The 23165-nt window shown below is 35.8% G+C and overlaps 1 protein-coding gene across 1 annotated transcript in view; it reads left to right on the top strand.

The window, feature by feature from the left end:
* The window catches only part of UBR3 (ubiquitin protein ligase E3 component n-recognin 3), a 205240-nt gene that overhangs the window by 24080 nt on the left and 157995 nt on the right, over window positions 1-23165 (top strand). Inside the window, exons 2-5 of the mRNA XM_059878117.1 lie at window positions 12400-12539; window positions 15494-15652; window positions 21217-21360; window positions 21919-21968. Of these exons, the coding sequence (XP_059734100.1) occupies window positions 12400-12539; window positions 15494-15652; window positions 21217-21360; window positions 21919-21968 (493 nt within the window). The remainder of the gene's footprint in view (window positions 1-12399; window positions 12540-15493; window positions 15653-21216; window positions 21361-21918; window positions 21969-23165) is intronic.

The raw sequence follows: 23165 nt of genomic DNA, 5'->3' as shown, positions 1-23165 counted from the left end.
GATGGGGATACCAGACCACCTTACCTGCCTCCTGAAAAATCTGTATATAAGTCAAGAAACAACAGTTAGAACCGGACATGGAACAATGGACTGGTTCCAAATTGGGAAAGGAGTACGTCAGGGCTGTCTATTGTCACCCTGTTTATTTAACTTCTATGCAGAGTACATCATGAGAAATGCTGGGCTGGATGAAGCATAAGCTGGAATCAAGACTGCCGGGAGAAATATCAATAACCTCAGATATGCAGATGAAACCACCCTTATGGCAGAAAGCAAAGAAGAACTAAAAAGTGTCTTGATGAAAGTGAAAGAGGAGAGTGAAAAGACTGGCTTAAAACTCAACATTCAAAAAAGTAAGATCATGGCATCCAGTCCCATCACTTCTTGGCAAATAGATGGGGAAGCAGTGGAAACAGTGGGAGACTTTATATCCTTGGGCTCCAAAATCACTGTGGACAGTGACTGAAGGCATGAAATTAAAAGACACTTGCTCCTTGGAAGAAAAGTTATGACCAACTTAGACAGCATATTAAAAAGCAGAGACATTACTTTGCCGAGAAAGGTCCGTTTAGTCAAAGCTATGGTTTTTCCAGTAGTCATTCATATATAAATATGAGAGTTAAACCTCAAAGAACGCTGAGCACTGAAGAATTGATGCTTTTGAACTGTGGTATTGGAGAAGACTCTTGAGAGTCCCTTGGACTGCAAGGAGATTAAGTCAGACAATCCTAAAGGAAATCAGTCCTGAATATTCATTGAAAGGACTGGTGCTGAAGCTGAAACTCCAGTACTTGGACCACCTGTTGCAAGCAGCCGACTCATTGGAAAAGACTCTGATGCTGGGAAAGATTGAAGGCAGGAGGAAAAGGGGACAACAGAGGATGAAATGGTTGGATGGTATCACCGACTCAACGGACATGAGTTGAGCAAGTTCTGGGAGTTGGTGAAGGACAGGGAAGCCTGGTGTGCTGCAGTCTATGGGGTCGCAAAGAGTCGGACACGACTGAGTGCCTGAACTGAACTGAAGTTGGTTATATAATTCTGTGAGTTAATAATATCCATTTGCTTCTTAAAAATCTAAAAAGAAATTTTTGAGACACATTTTATGAGCGGTGAGATGAATGTCCAGCTGCTGTAGGGTGTAGTGTTCTGTTAGGTGTAATTGATTGATAGTATTTTAATAGTTATCTACTGCTCTGTAACAAATCACTTATAAACTGAGCAGTTTAAAATGACAAACATTTATTATCTTATACTTTTTGTGTACTGAGGATTCTGAAGTGGCCTAGGTGTGTGGTTATGGCATTGTATGTATAGTATCTCTCAAGAGGTTGTAGTTAAGATTGTGACTAGGGTTATAGTCTTCTGAAGGCTTCTTGGGACTGAAGGGTCTACTTCCAAGATGAGTCACTCACATGCCTGTTGATGGGAGGGTAAGTTTTTCAAAATATGGGCTTATCATAGGACTGCTTGTAAAATTTAATTAATTTTATAATGACAATGAATTCTCCTAGACTTTGTCTGAAAAGTTTTTATTTCTAAGTTTTGAAAGTTATTTTATGTTAAGAATTCTGGATTTGCAGGGCTATTTTGTTTTAGCACTTTAAATGTGTTTGTCCATTGTGTTCTAGATTCTGTGATTTCTGATGAAAAGTCTGCTTTTATATACTGGTTGCTTTGTGAGTTCTTAGATCTGTAATATTATGATTTTCAATACATTTGGAAAAAATTTGACCATTCTTCACATATTTGTTCTGTTTCTCTTTCTCCTCTTTTTGGGATTCCAGTGTAAGGCAATATTGCTTGTTTTTAATCCCACTCCTCACTGAGATGCTCTTTTTTCTCAGTCTTCATGAATTATTTTGCATAATTTCTTATTGCTTTGCCAGTAAATTATTAATCTTCTCTTTCTAGTGTCTAATATACTATTATCCCATCAGGTGTATTTCTTTGCTACTAACGTTATTTTTCATCTGTAGAAGTTTGATATGGGTCTTATTTATTATCATGGTGTAAGATTTTAGGAGATGCTGTTTCCTGCCCCTAAACTGTCTGGTTATTCAATTATCTCAATACCATTTCTCTGAGTGAGCCAAGTTTTTCTCATAGATTTGAAATCTACCTATGTCATGAATTAAATTCCACATATATTTGATTCCGGAGAAGGCAGTGGCAACCCACTCCAGTACTCTTGCCTGGAAAATCCCATGGACGGAGGAGCCTGGTAGGCTGCAGTACATGGGGTTGCTGAGGGTCGGACACGACTGAGCGACTTCACTTTCACTTTTCACTTTCATGCATTGGAGAAGGAAATGGCAACCCACTCCAGTGTTCTTGCCTGGAGAATCCCAGGGACGGGAGAGCCTGGTGGGCTGCTGTCTATGGGGTCGCACAGAGTTGGACACGATTGAAGCAACTTAGCAGCAGCAGCATATTTGATCCATTTTGGGAGTCACAGTAATTAATATGCCCATTGATAATATCTTTTCATGTGCCAGTGCTGCATTGTTTTCTTTCTGCCTTCAGGCATTCAATTTATAATTTATTTGCTATCTTAAAAGTTAAATATGTGTACATCTTTAATTTTACCTTCAAATCTTCTAATCTTATATGCCTTCTTTAAGTAAATTAGAACTTTTTTGTTGCTCAGGCACTCAGTCCTGTCCGATTCTGTGACCCCATGGAATGCAGCATGCCAGGCTTCCCTGTCCTTCACTATCTCCTGGAGCTTGTTCAAACTCATGTCCATTGAGTCGGTGATGCCATCCAACCATCTCATCCTCTGTCGTCCCCTTCTCCTCCTGCCTTCACTCTTTCCCAGTCTCAGGGTCTTTTCCACTGAGTCAGCTCTTCACATCAGGTGGCCAGAGTATTGGAGCTTCAGCTTGCATCAGTCCTTCCAATGAATATTTAGGGTTGATTTCGTTTAGGATTGACTGATTTGATCTCCTTTCAGTACAAGGGGCTGTCAAGAGTCTTCTCTAGCATCAATTCTTTGGTGCTCAGCGTTTTTTATTGTCCAGCTCTCACATCTGTACATGACTCCCCGAAAAACCATAGCCTTGACTAGATGGACCTTTGTTGGCAAAGTAATGTCTCTGCTTTTTAATAGCTGTCTAGGTTGGTCATAACTTTTCTTTAAAGGAGTGTCTTTTAGTTGCATGCCTTCAGTCACTGTCCACAATGGAGTCCAACAAAATAAAGTCTCTCACTGTTTTCCATTGTTTCCCCATCTATTTGCCGTGAAGTTATGGGACCAGATGCCATGATCTTAGTTTTCTGAATGTTGAGCTTTAAGTCAACTTTTTCACTCTCCTCTTTCACTTTCATCAAGAGGCTCTTTAGTTCTTCTTTGCTTTCTGCCATAAGGGTGGTGTCATCTGCATATCTGAGGTTATTGATATTTTTCCCGATAATTTTTTTTTTTAATTTAATTTTTAATTTTTTAAAGTTTATTTTTTATTGAAGGATAATTGCTTTACTGATACCAGTAATCTTGATTCTGGCTTATGCTTCATCCAGCCAAGCATTTCATATGATGTACTCTGCTTATTTATAAATTAAATAAGCAGGGTGACAATATACAACCTTGATGTATTTCTTTCCCAATTAGAACTTATAATTTTCATTAATCTTTTGCTTTTTTAGTACTTTAGGCCCCAGTAAATAATATTAAACCTATCTAGATGGAATTTAAAATGTTTCCTTTTATTTCTTAACTATTCATGTAATATAACAGTTTTAGACATGAGGTTAATCTGTTCTTTACTGAAGCCACGCCTGTGAAAGATGTAGAAATATAGAGATACAAGATACGAACGCATATAGGTGAATTTCTGTCCCAACTCTCTCTTTGTTTATTTTATAGTTTACTTAATTGCATTTATCATTAATGTCTACTCTCTAGAATGTAAACTGCCTAAAGGCTGGACAGCAACACTGTTTTGATTATTCTAACCTTAAAATAAATTAGTACCTGATAAAACTACTCTACTCTCATTACATTTGTTTTACAGAAGATTCTTCGCTTTTAATTTTCCATTGGAACTTTAGAATCACCTTGTTTATTCTTTATTGATATTTTTACTGAGGTCATATTATGTATGTAGATTTGTTGCATACCATATATATCTTTATGATATGACTTTTGTGATCTTCAGGAATCTTTTAGCAGTTTTATTAGATAGGTCATTTAGTGTTTCTGTTATTTCCCTATCTGTAAAGTGAAGAGATTATTTCAGGGGCTTTTAATTTGGGATGCATGTCTTTCTAGGGATCTGTATAAATTGTCATTGTTTAGTTGCTAAGTTTAGTTGCTAAGTCGTGTCTCTATTTTGTGACCCCATTTATTGTAGCCTGCCAGGCTACTCTGTCTCTGTGATTTTCCAGGCAAGAATACTGGAGTGGGTTGCTGTTTCCTTCTCTAGGAGATATTCCCTCCTTCTCTAGGAGATATTCCCGGTCCAGGAATTCAGCCCGGACATCTCCTGCATTGTCAGGCGGATTCTTTACCACTGAGCTACCAAGAAAGCCCTCTCTATGAATTACCTTAGATTATATGTGAAATTATTCTTTGTATGTGATTTGTGCTGAGTTAGGAACGTAATGTACATGCCACAGTCTAATTTTTAGGGAGCTTATCTCAGATGCTTTTCTAATTTTTGAAATATGTGGTTGAGTTATTTGAGCTGGCTTCTCCTTGGCCTTCTTCCCCCCAGCCAAATCTTAGTAATTTGCAAATGGATGACCAAAATCCTCTGGTCCTTTTCCTTTCTTGCCATCCTATCCCTTTCCCTCTTGTCCTGTTCTGCCCCCTCTCTTTTTTTCAGTGTATAGGAACTCTGTTTTCAGTCATTTAAATTTGGTATTAGGGGAATCAGACGGAGGGTTTCTGGGATGCTGATAATATTTTGTTGCTTGATCTGATTGCTGCTAGCATGGATGTGTTCAGTTTGTGATACTTCATTGAGCTGAACACTTTGCTTTTGGGCAATTTTCTGTCAGTTCAATGAAGATTTTTTAAGAAGTTGAGGTAAAATAAAATTTGGAGATGCTATTTTATCAACTGTTTCCACAGTTCTATTTGACTATCCTATTTATTGCCATAACATCCTGCTTCACTAAGAAATATTTAACCTTTTTACTCATTCAGAACTGTTGGGTTCCTTGAAGAAAAAAATCTGTGACCTGTGAATTGCAAATGCAAACACATTACTTCCTGCCATTTTTCCTTTGGAGCCATACCGATTGTCTAAGAGCCCTCTTTCTATTCACCTGGGGAGAGATCTTTAGAACCTGATTGTATGTAGTCTCATTTGTCATACCTCTTGACAATACGCCCAACCCACAGAGCTTTGTATGCCTAGCCTAGCTCCTTCGTTTCATTTGGTCTGTAGCCCAGATGTCAAGTCTTCAGAAAGGCCTTCCCTGACAAACCCAATTTAAAGGTGCCTAATGGATCCGTTCTATAAATCAGGCTGTGGTATTATTTTGTAGAGCTTATTTTTCATATTAATTTGTTTTTCTATCCTCTGCCTCAACCCGCTTCTCCCCTCGAAAGAAAGTTAGCTGCATGAGAGCAAGGCCTCTATTCCTAAGGCGTAAGTGCCAGGCATATAGTGGTTCTTAAAAAGATGTTTGAAAACTGGAATTATTAAATGAATTCTGTTTTTTCTTTAATTGGATGCCCTTGAAATCATTTTTGGAATTCTACTATTAGATTAAATCTTTGTTTCACCAAACCTTTATTGAGCACTTGCTGTGTAATATGTAAGATGCTTTAGTTCCCCATATTATTTCTCAGACTAAAATGCAAAAACCAGTTTTGTTTGTCAATCTCATAGTTTCTTATTGGAGAAGGAAATGGCAACCCACTCCAGTATTCTTGCCTGGAGAATTCCGTGGACAGAGGAGCCTGGTGGGCTACAGTCCATGGGGTTGCAAAGTCGGACACGACTGAAGTGACTTAGCACACACTCATAGTATCTTATAGTTATTTTTGTAACCTCAGTTTCCAAGTTGCTTAGACCATTCTTGCTGTTCCTTCACCTTTGTTCCAGGTTGAAATGTTATTCCTCAATTGACACTGACCTGACCTGCCTCTTGAGAAACCTGTATGCAGGTCAGGAAGCAACAGTTAGAACTGGACATGGAACAACAGACTGGTTCCAAATAGGAAAAGGAGTACGTCAAGGCTGTATATTGTCACCTTGCTTATTTAACTTCTATGCAGAGTGCATCATGAGAAACATTGGGCTGGAAGAAGCACAAGCTGGAATCAAGATTGCCGGGAGAAATATCAATAACCTCAGATACATAGATGACACCACCCTTATGGCAGAAAGCGAAGAAGAACTAAAGAGCCTCTTGATGAAAGTGAAAGAGGAAAGTGAAAAAGTTGGCTTAAAGCTCAACATTCAGAAAACGAAGATCATGGCATCTGGTCCCATAACTTCATAGCAGATAGATGGGGAAACAGTGGAAACAGTGGCTGACTTTATTTTCCTGGGCTCCAAAATCACTGCAGATGGTGATTGTAGCAATGAAATTAAAAGATGCTTACTCCTTGGAAGGAAAGTTATGGCCAACCTAGACAGCATATTAAAAAGCAGAGACATTACTTTGCCAACAAGGGTCCATCCAGTCAAGGCTGTGGTTTTTCCAGTGGTCATGTATGGATGTGAGAGTTGGACTGTGAAGAAAGCTGAGCGCCAAAGAATTGATGCTTTTGAGCTGTGGTGTTGGAGAAGACTCTTGAGAGTCCGTTGGACTGCAAGGAGATCCAACCAGTCCATTCTAAAGGAGATCAGTCCTGGGTATTCTTTGGAAGGACTGATGTTGAAGCTGAAACTGCAATTCTTGGGCCACCAGATGCAAAGAGCTGACTCATTTGAAAAGACCCTGATGCTGGGAGGGATTGGGGGCAGGAGGAGAAGGGGACGACAGAGGATGAGATGGTTGGCTGGCATTACCGACTCAATGGACATGGGTTTGGGGGAACTCTTGGAGTTGGTGATGTACAGGGAGGCCTGGCGTGCTGCGATTCATGGGTTCGCAAAGAGTCGGACACGACTGAGGGACTGAACTGAACTGAAGTGTTCTTCACTGTCTGTTCAGTAGCTCTTTTGAATTACTTTCTTTTGTAAACAGAAAGCTTTCTGTTTCTACATTCATGCTTATAAGCACTTCAGTTAAATTATATTAGGTTTAGGGGAGAATTTTAAGTTTCTTTGATTTTACTTAGATTTTATGTACCCCATCTGAAAGAAGTTCTTAAGTTCCTGCTGCTGCTAAGTCACTTAAGTCGTGTCCGACTCCGTGCGACCCCATAGACGGCAGCCCACCAGGCTGCTCTGTCCCTGGGATTCTCCAGGCAAGAACACTGGAGTGGGTTTCCATTTCCTTCTCCAATGGATGAAAGTGAAAAGTGAAAGTGAAGTTGCTCAGTCGTGTCTGACCCTTAGCGACCCCATGGACTGCAGCCTACCAGGCTCCTCCATCCATGGGATTTTCCAGGCAAGAGTACTGGAGTGGGGTGCCATTGCTTTCCCCATCTTAAGTTCCTATTTCCCTTTAAATAAAGATTTAGACTTTTAGGTGTAATGAACAGTGAAAGTGAAAAGTGAAAGTTGCTCAGCCCTGTCTGACTCTGCGACCCCATGGACTATCCGGTCCATGAAATTCTCCAGGCCAGAGTACTGGACCAAGTAGCCATTCCCTTCTCCAGGGATCTTCCCAACCCAGGGATTGAACCCAGGTCTTCCATATTGCAGGAGGATTCTTTACCAGCTGTGCTACCAGGGAAGCCCTTAGGGTGTAACTTAATTTTTTTTTTCCAACTTTTTTCATTCTATGATAAATATGGAAATGATATTTGGATGGGAAACAAAAGCAGCTGAGGAGGCTGTTCAGACCCTGCCTACCTATCTGTGTGAGGACTGAGGTAGTCTACCTGTCTCTACACTATAATCTGTTGGCCTGATGTTTTTAAGCTCTGCTTTAAGGGTAGATAAACTTAAGTAGTATGTGAACACTCTGTTTTATTTTTGTATGTTTGTGTATTTTTTTTCTTAAGAAAGAGTTATAACTTTCATTAGATTCTGAAAAGGGTCTATTAGCCAAAAAAGGTTAAGAATGAATGTTCAAATTGTGGAACTAAAGCCAAATGAATGACATAACTTATTGTTCATTTTCGGGGTAGGTTTTTTCCTTTTGATTATACAGTTATACATATATTTATCTTACAGAATTTAAACATTGTAGGTACAATTAATGTAGACAGTAAAAGTATGCTGTATCCCATTTTCAGTTAATTTCTACCAAGTTTGGTGTACATTTCTCTAAGTATTTTTCTTCCTACAGATGTCATTTTCTTTTCTCTTCTTTTTCCAAAATTTTATTTATAAAAGAGGTTATTATATATATATGTACATATATATGTATGGTATGCAATTCTTTTCTCACTTATTTTAGATATAATTCCACTTCAGTACTTGTTGATCTGCCTCATTCTTTATAACAAATTCAGTGTTTTTTATTGATCTACAAAATTTTGGTTAATCTTTATTCTATTACATGAGTAATTCCTAACTTTTTTGCATTGCAAACTGTGGTACAGTGAATATATCTGTAGATATATTTTTGCAAATTTAGAATTATTTCTATCTAATTACAAGAAAGAGAGATGCTCAGCTAAAGTTATGAATACCTAAAGTGTTAATGCTGTGCTGTGCTTATTTGTTACTCATTTGTTGCTCATTTGTGTCTCTTTGCCACCCATAGAATGTAGTTTGCCAGTCTCCTCTGTCCATGGGATTCTCCAGGCAAGATTACTGGAGTGGGTTGACATGCTCTCCTCCAGGGGACCATCCCAACCCAGGGCTTGAACCCAGGTCTCCTGCATTGCAGGCAGATTCTTTACCGTCTGAGCCACCAGGGAAGCCTCAAGTATTAATTGCTATTGCTATTGCTAAGTCACTTCAGTCGTGTCTGACTCTGTGCGACCCCATAGACGGCAGCCCACCAGGCTCCCCGGTCCCTGGGATTCTCCAGGCAAGAACACTGGAGTGGGTTGCCATTTCCTTCTCCAGTGCATGAAAGTGAAAAGTGAAAGTGAAGTTGCTCAGTCGTGTCTGTCCCTCAACGACCCCATGGACTGCAGCCTTCCAGGCTCTTCTGTCCATGGGATTTTCCAGGCAAGAGTACTGGAGTGGGATGCCATTGCCTTCTATTGTTAAAATGTCATCCAAAACTGGATCTATTTACCCTTCCACGTGTATGATAACAAATTTCTGAACATGCTTTCCAACGAGTTAATAAAGTGAATTTTCCCTAATCTGCAAGATGAAAAAACATTTTTATGTTATCAAAAATTTCAACCATACACAAAGTTAAAGATAGAACTTTGAACCTCCATAACCCATCATTGGAGAAGGCAATGGCACCCCACTCCAGTGTTCTTGCCTGGAGAATCCCAGGGACGGAGGAGCCTGATGGGCTGCTGTTTATGGGGTGGCACAGAGTCGGACACGACTGAAGCGACTTAGCAGCAGCAGCAGCAGCAACCCATCATTGGACTCAATGTTTATCAAGATTTTTGACTCGTTTGCCTCCTTTGCCTTTTTTCTGTTTTGCCAAAGTGTTTTGAAACAAATCCCAAACATATTTGATCACCCCCCAGTATGCTTCAGTATTCATCTTTTAAAAAATGCATTTTCTTTCTTAAAAAATTTTTTTAGCCTTTTAGTGGAGAAAATTTCATACAGGTCTAAAAGCAGTGAGTGTCACTTAATTGATAACAATATTTTATTAGGAAAAAACTCCTTTGGTGATGTTTTGTTAAGGACCAATTAAAACTACATTCTTTTTTCTTGATGTCTTAAAAATCTGAAAGTGGTGGTACTTTATTGGCTTTGACACTGGCCCACATTCTGCTTAATAAGTATAATATAACAAAACCCCTTATCAGTCTCCCAGTTTCTACAGTTAACAGCTCAAGCTGGGCTTTGTATACTCCTACTTATTTTCCTTTACACAATCAAATTATTTTGAAGCTAATCTCATACATTGTAGCATTTTATTCATAAACATTTATATAGAGGTATGTAAAAGATAGGACTGTTCTATTCAGTGATAACCACAATGCTGTTGTCATACCTAAACAAAGTTAATTCCTTATTACTGTTAAATATCCATCAACATTTACTTACATAACCACAATGCCATTTATGTTACCTAATAAAATTGTTTAACAAACTAGTACTCAGTTCTTAATTGGACTTCTGTTTTCTAAAAAATGCCTTTTTCAAGTTGGTTTAGGTTAGAATCCGTTCACATGTTACATTTGGCTACTGGGCCTTTCAAGCTCTTTAACTGGTGCTCCTTCTACCTCCTTTTCCTCTCAGCCACTGACAGGTTGCTGTGATCAGTTGCAGTGGAGTCAGTTGTCCTATATAATGTTCTACTTTCATGATTTTTCTATTTGCTTTCTTACGGTGTCATTTAACTTATTTCTTTATCTCTTAGCTCTAGAGACTTCACTACTTAGCTCTAGTGTCATTTAGGTTCAACTTGTTTGGTAAAAACTCTTTGTAAATGGCACTGTGTACTTCAGAAGCATCACAGCATCTGATTTTTTTTTTCCTCTCCTGTGGTGATACTAAGATTGATATGGATGTAACAGTCTGTTCTCTAAGTGGTAAATTTTTCTTTAAGCCTTTCTTTAATGACTCCATTCCATGGGTCAGTTATTTTATAGGTATCACAAAATGGAGATTTTCTAATTGCTCATTTTTTGTTTTAATAAACTTAATTCATTTGATTACTGCAGAACTTGAACATCTTTTCATATGTTTGTTGGTCATTCAGTTTTGTGAATTGCCCATGACCTTGGATGATTTTTTTATGAATTACTTTCTTTTTAACCCATTTTTCAAGAGTTTAAAGATCATAGATATTAATCTTGTATATGTTATAAATGTTTTTTCCAGTTTGTAATTGTTTTCTGCATAGAAACTTTTAATTTGTGTAGCCAATTTTTATCTTTCTTCTATGACTTTTGTTTTTAAATCTTACTTTGACTTTTGTTCTTTGAGATAATATAAGTAATAGTTTATTTTCTTTCTGGTAAATTTTTTCCTGCTTGATTTTTCATCTATGTGGAATATAGTTTGTATATGGTATAGGATAAGGATCAAATTTATTTCCTGCGTGTAATCAATTAGTCCTTTAGCAATTTATTGAAAATCTTCTACCCCCCCACATTAATTGACTTAGGCATTACATAGTCTGTTTCTGGAATCCATTGTGGTTTATTGATAACATAATATCACAGATTTTATTTTGTTTTTATTAAAAAATTCTTTTATTGGAGTATAGTTAACAGCAAAGTGAATCAGTTATATATATATGCATATATCCACTCTTTTTGATTCTTTTCTCATATGGGTCAATATAGAGACATTACACATATTTTAAATTATATTGGATTTGTCCTATGTTTTAAAGTGTAGGTCACTGTCATTAATCATTTTGTAAGACGTTTTACTTATTTTCTTTCACACATATGATTTTCCATTTGAACTTTAGAATTAGTTTGTGATTAGTCCCATTGAAATTTAAATCTAATGTCATTGCGTTTGGTGGGAGAGACTTTTTTTTTTTTTAAGGGAATGTGGTTTTTCTCTGTTCAGATTTTTTATGTTTTTCAGCTAAAATAGTTTCTCCATCTGTTGTAATAAGTTTCTTTCTAGGTATGTTTTATGTTTAGTGTGTTTATTTTGTGTTTGGTCACAAAATAGCTTATTTATGACTACCCAGATTATAAATATAGTTTACTTCAGTTTTGCTCAAATATACCAGTCATACTTTAAAATTAGTATAAGATCAGAAGAAATGTGCATACTTAAGTGTATATACTTTTCAAATAAACTTTAAGTATTTGTATCACTTATCTACTCATTAATGCAATAAGTTCAAAATAGTTAAGGAATGAAAAATGCAAGTTTTTAAAATAATTCCAAGTTTATAATTCCCAAGTTTGGGAAATAATCAGTTTGTATTTAATGATTTATAAAGAGTGAAAGTAATAAATTAATCCTTGAAACTAATAAATTGCAGTTAAAATGTATAAAGTCAGTAACAAGATTTACTTTTTGTATTCTAGTTGAAATGTAACTGGTATGATGTCTTATTAGGAAGAAATCTTCCTCAGTGCCAATTTTTATTTAAAGACCAGTTAAAACTATATTCTTTTAACTTGGTGCCTTAAAATCATAAAAAGAGTAATACGTTCCTTTTGATATTGGCCCACATTCTTTTTATGGATATTGTAAATAGAATTAATATATTCTTAGCAGATTTGACAGCACCATTAATTTTTTTTTCTTTTTCCTATTACAGGTTTTGCAAAAGGCATCAAATTAAATCAAGTTCAAATATTCCTTGTGTCCCCAAAGACTTACTGATGATGTCTGAATTTGTTCTTCCAAGATTTATTTTTTGTCTTATTCAGTATTTAAGAGAAGGCTATAATGAACCAGGTATGTTTAATCCACTTTTTGTTAGTACTCTTTTTAAGTTCTCAATTAATAAAGTTTAGCACTAACAATGAGGTGAATTTTTTCAGATACCTTTTTTTTTTGGCTTAATGTTTTTTATGTGATAACTATGATATACTAAATAAAGGCACACTAAATATCAATTATATGACTTCATAGATACCTTGTAGTAGGCAGAATGTGGCAATCTCTTTTGCTCGGTTGTAAATGTCTCTGATCAAACTTATTTGGCCTTCTGGAGAAGAGGAAATAATTATTTTATGGGATTGAAGTGATTTAATTTGTGATTATATTGTGATAGAGCAGAATTAAGAAGTCCTGAAAGTGTTTGACTTTAACTTAGATTTTTAGGAGATAAACTATTTCACCAATCTCTTTCCCTCCTCCTTTTTTGTAGAGGTATATATATTTATTCCCTTCTGTATATAACAACTTAGGGAACAAATTGCTTATTCCCATATTGTTGGTAGAATGTATATCTGTGAGCATCCTGATTGTATTGAAAAGAGAAAAGAAACATGCAAATTACCAATATTATTCTTACTTTTTAAGATGTAGTCACAATCTTGATTAATATGCTTTAGTTAAATGTCTCGATTTAGATATCATTTATTAAAGTTCTTAATCTGACATTGTGAATTACAGGTATCAATTAGTGGTATGAACCAAACATTAACTTTTTATGATGTCTTTTGCCTTTCTAGAGATACTTGCATTTTTATCATTTAAAGGACTCCATTTGCATTACTTTTAGAGCTTTTAGATTATTTAATACTGTAAGTAATCTTAAATCCAATTTGAAACTATGGCACACATGTTTATCTTCTCTCTTGCATCTAGAAGTGTGAAGAATTATGGTATCGTCAGCATTTCTAAAACTATTATGTTATTTGCATTGTGAGCAAATGCTTATAGTTCCTCACTTCTACATTTTAAGCAGAATATACAGTCTTTTGTCAAATACTTCTGGTATGCATTAAAATAGAGAAAGGAATATTGTTTTGATTTAGTCCCAAACTGCTTTCTCTTTGGAATGAAGGAACTGGAGACCAGCAGGGTTATTGAAATTTCTTTCCATTTCATTTCACATATGTTAGTTAACAGATTTTTTTGGATATTCACATTTTATGCTGCAAGTGTCCTATTTTAGAAAAATAATAGGTAGAAATCACATTATGCAAATCTTAAAGCTTACCATTAGTTTAATCAAAGAATAATTAATATAAGAGTATATATTATATTTATATTTTCCTTGGTGACACTTAACAGTTACAAGAGGTGGATGACATGGGTACATAGCTTTGATAATTATGTTACCATTACCCGAAAACATAAAGGAATGAATGGAAGCACTTTTTTTGTTTTAAGATGAATTTTGTGAACTTAGGTTCATGAAGTTTTCCTCTCTGTATTACTGCTTGTACTCAGCATTAATTTCTTATGTCTGTGCAAAAGTAAACTACTGCATTCATTTGTGTATAGATCACTGTTTGAAATTAAAGAGAAAAAAAAAAGATAAAAGAGAGTACTTGAAATCATCTAATGTGAGATAATGGAAGCTGAGATAATTTCATGGTTGGACAGTTACCTGGAGTTCTATTTTCCATTTCACCCTACCATCCTTTCTGTCAGAGCCTGTGTTAGAGCCCCTGGAAATAAAAAACAAATGTTAATTAAATTTCTACTAATAAGTCATTGGGGAGAACAGAAAGAAGAATAATACACAGTATGGTTTTCCACTGAGAAAGTAAGGTTTTTGGCTTGGATTCCATGACTCAGAGTTATCTGGAATTTTATTCACAGATTATCTTTTAACTAGGTTGAGGGTTCCTTGGGGTTAGGAACTACGTCTTACTTAGTTTTGCTTCTCAGTGCTGGTCATAAAGTAGATACTCAATAAATGTTTAAAGAACTTGATATCTCCTTTTTTGGGCACAGAAGCCCCCTGTTAGCTCCCTTATATGCATTCTTCTTTTAACCAGTTATGATTAAGCTCTAAATCTCTCTCTTCATGTCTTTCTTTTAGACCTCAGTTTTTCTAAGACATCTTTTTTTTCTTTTCCTCTTAACTATTCTTTTTAAGTTGCTAGATTTCTAGATTTCTTCTCTTCCCCTCTTACCAGCGTATCTTGCCTGGTATTTTAAAATTGTTTTAGTAAAAACATTCATATTTTTCTAATTAGTTGCTTTGACCTTTAGCTAACATGAGTCTGTATTTTTGGAATATGATAAAGGATGGGTTATTTGCTACACAGATTTTAATTTAGAACTGACATATTTTTGTCCTAATATTCTTATACTATCTGAATATATTTGATTTCTGTCTTGTTTTGTTTTAGAGAGTAATCTTAACTTTTTCTTGAACTCTGTTCATCTAATTTTGAGATGATCTTTTGATTACATGTATATATCTGTTAAGTATAGAACCCTAAGTTGAATGCATTTTACACAGATTAAGTGATTAATACTTTGTGAGTGAGTGAGTGAGTGAGTGAGAAAGTCTCTTAGTCATTTCTAACTCTTTGTGACCCCATGGACTGTGGCCCACCAGGCTCCTCTCTCCATGGAATTCTTTAGGCAAGAATACTGGAGTAGGTTGCCATTTCCTTCTCTAGGGGATCTTCCTGACCCAGGGATTGAACCCATGTCTCCTGCATTGTAGACAGATTCTCTACTGTCTGAGCTACTTGGGACATCTAGTACCTTATGAAGTCATCTCTTTTCTCCATCAGTCTTTTCTTAGAGGACTGAATTCCTAAACAAGTCTGCCCTAGCTAGGTGCTGAGTAGGTGCCTGCTTTCTGAAGAGTTCTTAAATTAACTTTTTGATTATAAAATGCTGTTATCTGAGTTACTGTGTTTTTAAGGGAATAAAATATTATTCTTAGCAAAATATTTTAAAGAAAATTGATTGCTTTTTTTTTTTTTTTTTTTTAGCAGCTGATGTTCCATCAGAGAAAGACCTTAATAAAGTCCTTCAGCTTTTGGAACCTCAAATTTCCTTTTTAGAAGATCTAACTAAAATGGGAGGAGCAATGCGATCTGTTCTTACTCAGGTTTTAACAAACCAACAAAACTACAAAGATCTGACTTCTGGTGAGTAAAATTTCAAAGGGAAGAAAGTTAAAATTTACTTACATTATTATAATAATGAAAAATTATGTATTTTAAAACTTAAAATGTAGATTATTTTAGTAGAATGCTAAAGCTAAAAGTTATTGAGAATACTTCTTATATTATGGATAAAGAAACTGAACCCCAGAAAAATTAAATGACCAATTCAAGACATCACAATTAACTGATTTTGGAGTTGGGACTAGAACCCAGACTTCCCAAGTTTGGTGTGACATATTTGTAATTATACTTTACCTCCCTTTCTCCAAACAATAACAGCCATCATTCTTGTGTCTTCATGTTTGGTATCCCTAAACTTTTGTGTGGGATTTTATAGTGATGTAGAAAAACCCCGGAGTTTATAGTGATGTAGAATTTAAATTATGAAACTTAAAGTTGTTAAATATGTTTGTACTGTAATATAAAATAGTTTTTACATCTTGGTAACTTAGCTCAAATTTGTCGTTTGGTAAATATATCAATTATTTTAAAATCTTATGAATATTTTAAATAATGTTCTTTGTGCTTTTAAATAATGTTCTTTATGAACAGCATGTTTTGAAAATTGAAATTTATCTTCCTTCTTTAGAGTGGTGAAGTTTTTATGTGTATTGTTAATTACATGTTATTTATAGATAGTCTCATCTGATTGGCTTTGGGCTATATATTAGAGCTTGGGTGGGGAAGGTACATAGTAAACCAAATATTCCTATCCCTGCCCTTACAAAACTTATGGTCTAGTGAGGGGAGGTGACATTAACAAAACCTCCATACCAAAAAATTGCTAGCCCTTATGTCATAACATAAAACTGGAAAAAAAATGTGAGGCAGTTGTTTTCAGACATTAGACAACAGGAAACACAAGACTGTAAACCTTTGAGAGAAACAAAAAGCAAGAGGTGGGCCTCACAATTCTCTGAATCTCTCTCTGGGGAAAACTTTCTGACTAACGGGGAGGGCTGGCATTGAAGCAGAGTGTGGTGGTCCAGCTGAGTTAAGGGGGCAGAGGTCACAGTTTAGGGCAGCTGAAGCAGTTGGAGCCTGTGGAATCTTTGGTGCAGAATAGCAAGAATTTGTGGGTCAGATGTATGAGGAACCTGAAAGTGCTTGGCTGAGAACTGAGATACACACATACAGGATGAGACTACCTAAGACTTACTAAAGAGGGCTGTGGGGTTAATGGCAGATAGTGAAGATAAATATAATAGAGATAATGGAAATTAGGCAGTGTTGGGAGACACTGGAGTATCAGCTCAACCGAACTGGAGAGACCTTATTAATAAGCTAGGCATCAAGTTGACACACCAGAAGGCCATATACCTTAGAGTAAGTTCTACTCCAGGTCAGTCTTAATGAAGCCTAGAACCCTGACAGAGTTTGGAGATTATTCCTGCCAATTTACAGGGCTTTTAAAGAATCTTGAAAGTGAAAGTGTGAGTTGTTCTGTTGTGTCCGACTCTTTGCGACCTCATGGACTGTAGTCTGCCAGACTACTCTGTCTATGGAATTTTCCAGGCAAGAATACTTGGGAAAGAAAGGGATTGGGTTGCCATTCCCTTCTCCAGAGAATCTTCTCAACCCAGGGATCAAACCCGGGTCTCCTGCATTATAGGCAGATTTTTTTACCATCTGAGCTACGAGGGAAGCCCAAAGAATCTTGGGCTTTCCATAAATTTGCCCCTTCAGTTCAGTTCAGTCTAGTCACTCAGTCATGTCCGATTCTTTGCGACCCTATGGACTGCAGCACTTCAGGCTTCCCTGTCCATCACCAACTCCTGGATCCTACTCAAACTCATGTCCATCACTTCGGTTTTGCCATCCAACCATCTCATCCTCTGTCGTCCCGTTCTCCTCCTATCTTCAGTCTTTCCCAGCATCAGAGTCTTTTCCAGTGAGTCAGTTCTTCTCATCAGGTGGCCAATGTATTGGAGTTTCAACTTCAACATTAGTTCTTCCAATAAATATTCAGGACTGATTTCCTTTAGGATGGACTGGTTTGATCTTTTTGCAGTCCAAGGGATTTTCAAGAATCTTCTCCAACACCACATTTCAAAAGCATTAGTTCTCCGGTGCTCAGTATTCTTTATAGTCCAACTCTCATTCCGTACATGACTACTGGAAGAACCATAGCTTTGACTAGATGGGCCTTTGTTGGTAAAGTAATGTCTCTGCTTTTTAATATACTGTCTAGGTTGGTCATAGCTTTTCTTCCAAGGAGCAAAGCATCTTTTAATTTCATGGCTGCAATCACCATCTGCAGTGATTTTGGAGCCCTCCAAAATAAAGTCTGTCACTGTTTCCACTGTTTCTCCATCTATTTGCCATGAATTGATGGGACTGGATGCCACGATCTTAGTTTTCTGAATGTTGAGCTTTAAGCCAACTTTTCCACTCTCTTCTCTTTCACTTTCATTGAGAGGCTCTTTAGTTCTTCTTCACTTTCTGCCATAAGGGTGGTTTCATCTGCATATCTGAGGTTATTGATATTTCTCCTGGCAATCTTGATTTCAGCTTGTGCTTCATCCAGGCTGGCATTTTGCATGATATTCTCTGCATATAAGTTAAATAAGCAGGATGACAGTATATAGCCTTGACGTACTCGTTTCCTGATTTGGAACCAATCTGTTGTTCCATGTCCAGTTCTAACTGTTGCTTCTTGACCTGCATGCAGATTTCTCAGGAGGCAAGTAAGGTGGTCTGGTATTCCCATCTCTTTAAGAATTTTCCACAGTTTGTTTTGATCCACACAGCCAAAGGCTTTGGCGTAATCAGTAAAACAAAAGTAGATGTTTTTCTGGAACTCTTTTGCTTTTTTAATGATCTTGGCAATTTGATCTCTGGTTCCTCTGCCTTTTCTAAATCCAGCTTGACTATCTGGAAGTTCTCGGTTCACGTACTGTTGAAGCCTGGCTTTGCGAGTTTTGAGCATTACTTTGCTAGCGTGTGAGATGAGTGTAATTGTGCAGTAGTTTGAGCATTCTTTGACATTGCCTTTCTTAAGGATTGGAATGAAAACTGACCTTTTCCAGTCCTGTGGCCACTGCTGAGTTTTCCAAATTTGCTAGCATACTGAGTGTAGCACTTTCACAGCATCATCTTTAAGGGTTTGAAATAGCTCAACTGGAATTCCATCACCTCCACTAGCTTTGTTCAAAGTGATGCTTCCTAAGGCCCACTTGACTTCACATTCCAGGATGTCTGGCTCTAGGGGAGTGATCACACCATTGTGGTTATCTGGGTCATGAAAATCTTTTTTGTATAGTTCTTCTGTGTATTCTTGCCACCTCTTCTTAATATCTTCTGCTTCTGTTAGGTCCATGCCATTTCTGTCCTTTATTGTGCTCATCTTTGCATGAAATGTTCCATAGGTTATCTCTAATTTTCTTGAAGAGATCTCTAGTTTTTTTCCATTCTATTGTTTTCCTCTATTTCTTTGCATTGATCACTGAGGAAGGCTTTCTTATCTCTCCTTGCTGTTGTTTGGAACTCTGCATTCAAATGGGTATATCTTTCCTTTTCTCCTTTGGCTTTCTCTTCTCTTATCAGCTCTTTGTAAAGCCTCATCAGACAACCATTTTGCCTTTTTGCATTTCTTTTTCTTGGGGATGGTCTTGATTGCTGCCTCCTGTACAGTGTCACGAACCTCCATCCATAGTTCTTCAGGCACTCTGTCTCTCAGATCTAATCTGTTGAATCTGTTTGTTACTTCCACTGTATAATAGTAAGAGATTTGCCCCTTACAAACTAAAACTGAGTCTTCAGAAATTCTATGTGATCAAGCTGTAAGTCTTGCAGAATTAAAATTAACACTCTTCAAAGGAAGATAGCAGAACCCAGAATCTTTGATAATGTGTCATCAGAATGTCCAATATACAATAAAAACTGTTAGACATACAAAAAAATAAGAAATTGTGCAGTGTAACTAAGAAAAAGGACACTAATAGAAATTGACCTTGAAATGGCCTAGATGTTGGATTTAGTAGATAAAGAGATTAAAAAACTATTACATATATGTTCAAGAAGTTAAAGGAAAATATGTTCAACTTAATTAAGAAATAATTAAAGGAAAGTTTGTGTGCTTTTGGCCACACTGCATGGGATGCGGAATCTTAGTTCCATGACCAGAGAGTGAACCTGCACCCCCTGCAGTGGAAGCAGGGATTCGTAACCACCGGACCACTAGGGAAGTCTCTGAAATATATTTTGTTAATTAAAAGTATTGCAAAAATTTCATTTATTGTTACCGAGATAAACACATGATTTTTATTATTCAGAAGATATTTAGTCATTTCTTATGTAGGACCCTTGAAGTCCTTTATTTTTTATAAACTGTGGTTGTTTTTAATTTTGGACTTGAAGGATAGATGTATTCGTGTCTAATCTGTGCTGAAAGTTTTATTTTCATTTTTGTTTTTTTTTAAATTAGACCAGAGATTGGGCAGAGATTTAAATAAACAAAGCTATTCTAAGTGTTGAGAGTAGCAGAGAGAGGAAATTGAGGAAAGCTCAGCAAATATTAAACAAACTCATTTACTATATATTTTTATAATCAGAGAGATTGAAACCTTAATTAAAGATGTATAGTCTCCGTGTGTGTGTGTGTGTGTGTGTGTGTGTGTGTGTGTGTGTGTGTCTGTTTGCTTAGTCACTCAATTGTGTCTTGACTCTTTGTCACCCTATAGACAGTAGCCCGCCAGGCTTCTCAGATTAAGAGGTGGCAAATGACATGGTAACTTGGCTTTCAGAAAATAATTTTTTCTTTTAAAGAACTTTTAAATGTCAGTATTTTTCTTTTATTATTCTTCTATTCTCCATAATATATTAGGAATCAAAGTAGAAGACAAACTTGGCATTAATATGATCAAATGCTAAATGAAATGTCTAGGATTGTTAATTCTAGAACCTAAACTTCTCAAAATTTTGGAATAAATTTGTTTTAAGTGATACTTCTGTACAAGTTATGCTTTTAATTACTTCAGTGTCATTATAAAAACATTTTATGCTTGGCAAAACAGAAATTAAGAATAGTCTCAGTTATAATATTTGAAAATTCCACTCTTTTTCCCTAGGAAGCCTTTCCAAAAACTTTGCTTTGGGTCTGGTTGCATGGTATTATAAGAGCACAGATTGTGAAACCAAATGGTGAAGTCTGCTGCAGATTTGTCACTTAACCATATTATCTGCCTTTCTGTACAATAAAAGTTCCTTGAAGATAGGAATCATGTTTTATCAATCTTTGAACCCCCTGTGTTTTGTATATAATCTCTGGCATCTTTAAGATGCTCAACTGCTTACTGGATTTCATTATTTGCCATAAACATGCTGTACATAATTAATGCCAAACATGAGCACAGAAATGTCTGATAGCTATTTTATATTATTCATTCTAGGGTTTCCCCTCCAATTAGAATAGTCATCTAAAAAAAAAAAAAAAAAGAATAGTCATCTATTTTATATGTGTATACATTATTTATTGAGGTGGCTGTATTTATGTTTTGAATGGAATATTTTTTTTTTCTGACTTTTAAATGTACTTTAAATATTAGGTCTTGGAGAAAATGCTTGTGCAAGGAAGAGTCATGAAAAATACCTTATAGCTTTGAAGAGCTCTGGACTTACATATCCTGAGGATAAACTTGTATACGGTATACAAGAGCCATCTGCTGGCGCTAGCACTCTGGCAGTTCAAGGTTTGTTTAAATATTTAATTTGAACAATGGTAACTTTTCTGTATTAAAACAAGAAATCCCTCAAGCTTTACTCATTGAAAAAATTTAAGCGCTGTGTCATTTTTTGTAAGGAAAGTAATAAAAGTAGTAAAAATTTGTAAGCAAGAAAGGATAGATTAGTCAAAGAAGATACTTTGTTTTTCTTCAAAGGGATTCAGTTAGTTTATCAAAGGTTCTAGTTTGAACTCATGAAAAATATAGCACTTGCTATTTAGGAGTACCCCAAAACTTTAGTAGTTCAATATTTTAGTAAACCATGGTTTAAAAAGAAAAGAAAGCAATCCTTCTGAAACATTATTTGTCAGTATTAAATCTGTGTTTTCACTGGAGGTTTCCTATTGAAATATAAACTGATTGGGCCCAGATTTAAAGATAAATGTTAAATTCCGCCAAGATAACTATTAGAATGAGTTGTCTTAACAGAACTTTAGCTTTTGATATTGTTATGTTTTAAAGTAATTTTAAGGTTAAAGCAATATGTAACAGTTATGAAGGGAAACTTTTTTCTCCTTTCCAAAGGTTTTGCAAGTGCAGCAGGAACATTGGGACAACTAGATTCTTCAGATGAGGTGAGTTAACATTTGAAACATTTAAAAAGTAGTATTTAAAAGTTTTAGAACTACCATACAAATTTGTGGATATTTTGTAGTTGAAATTCTTCATTTTGTAGGTATGGACACTGAAGCCCAGAGTGGAATAACTTAGTCAAGGTCACAGAATTACTTAGTGACAGGATGAGGACTGCAGCTAGATTTTTACTTCTTATTTGTAAATTCATTTCTGTTTTTATAGTTTAGAAATGAGAGCTAGAAAGGCATAGATATTTCTCCTATGAAAATATCCTCAGATTTATCCAAAAATTAGCTAAGTCTAGAATAATTTGCTAGAAGAATATGAAATGTGCTTCTTTTCTAATCTCATAATAAAGTTATATCTTCTATCCCAAGAGTTATTAAAAAAAGCAAAGTACTGAGAAATAGACTGTCAGTTTGAAATGTCAATTTTTATAGTTTATTAATAATATTTCTAATAAATTACATATAACATTCCTGTAGTTTGTTAGTATGTGATTTATAAGGAAAAATTCCTTTTTGATCTATATTTGTTTATAATCTTGATTTTTATAAAACTTAATTTTCATGTTTATTAATTTATACATTTAATGTTGGACATTTTAAAAACTAAATTGTTTTTAAGCATTTACATTTTTTTCCTTTGAAAAAACCCATTTTGATGTGGTAATGTCATATGAACTAAGCCAAATATCTTTCGTTTGAAAGCACGATTTCTTTTATGGATATGTTACAATTGATCTGATGCCTTATAATTTAGTTTTTAGTAGCATATTTCCCCTGTAAGAAGGCTTCCACAAAATGTAGTATTTTGTGGAATCTCATTTAATTAACAATTAACAGGAACTTGTTAATTTTCAACAAATTGGAATAGCCAGAGGTGCCTTAATTGTACATAAGTACATTGTAGCAACACCGCATTTTATGGTAGGGTGCTGGAAGGAGATCCTTCTGTGTGAGTGTGCACCCAGGGTTGGGGGGTGGTGCTTTTGAATTTCTTCTAGAAGTAACTTTGTGAGGGGTATGAGAGGATTTGAAATAGGGCCTTTCTTTGTTCATTACCATTGCTTTTACTCTGTTCTTCTTTAGGCCCTCTCTGTGTTCCTTCTGTTCATTTCTCTTGGATTCTTTGTTTCAGCAACTTCTATGTGTAATATAATTTATATAATCATTTACTCCTTAATTATGATTATA

The sequence above is a fragment of the Bos taurus genome, chromosome 2 (genome assembly GCF_002263795.3).
Source record: "Bos taurus isolate L1 Dominette 01449 registration number 42190680 breed Hereford chromosome 2, ARS-UCD2.0, whole genome shotgun sequence".
Taxonomy (NCBI): domain Eukaryota; kingdom Metazoa; phylum Chordata; class Mammalia; order Artiodactyla; family Bovidae; genus Bos; species Bos taurus.
The sequence above is the reverse complement of the archived record's forward strand: the minus strand, read 5'-3'. Positions and strand labels throughout refer to the sequence as shown.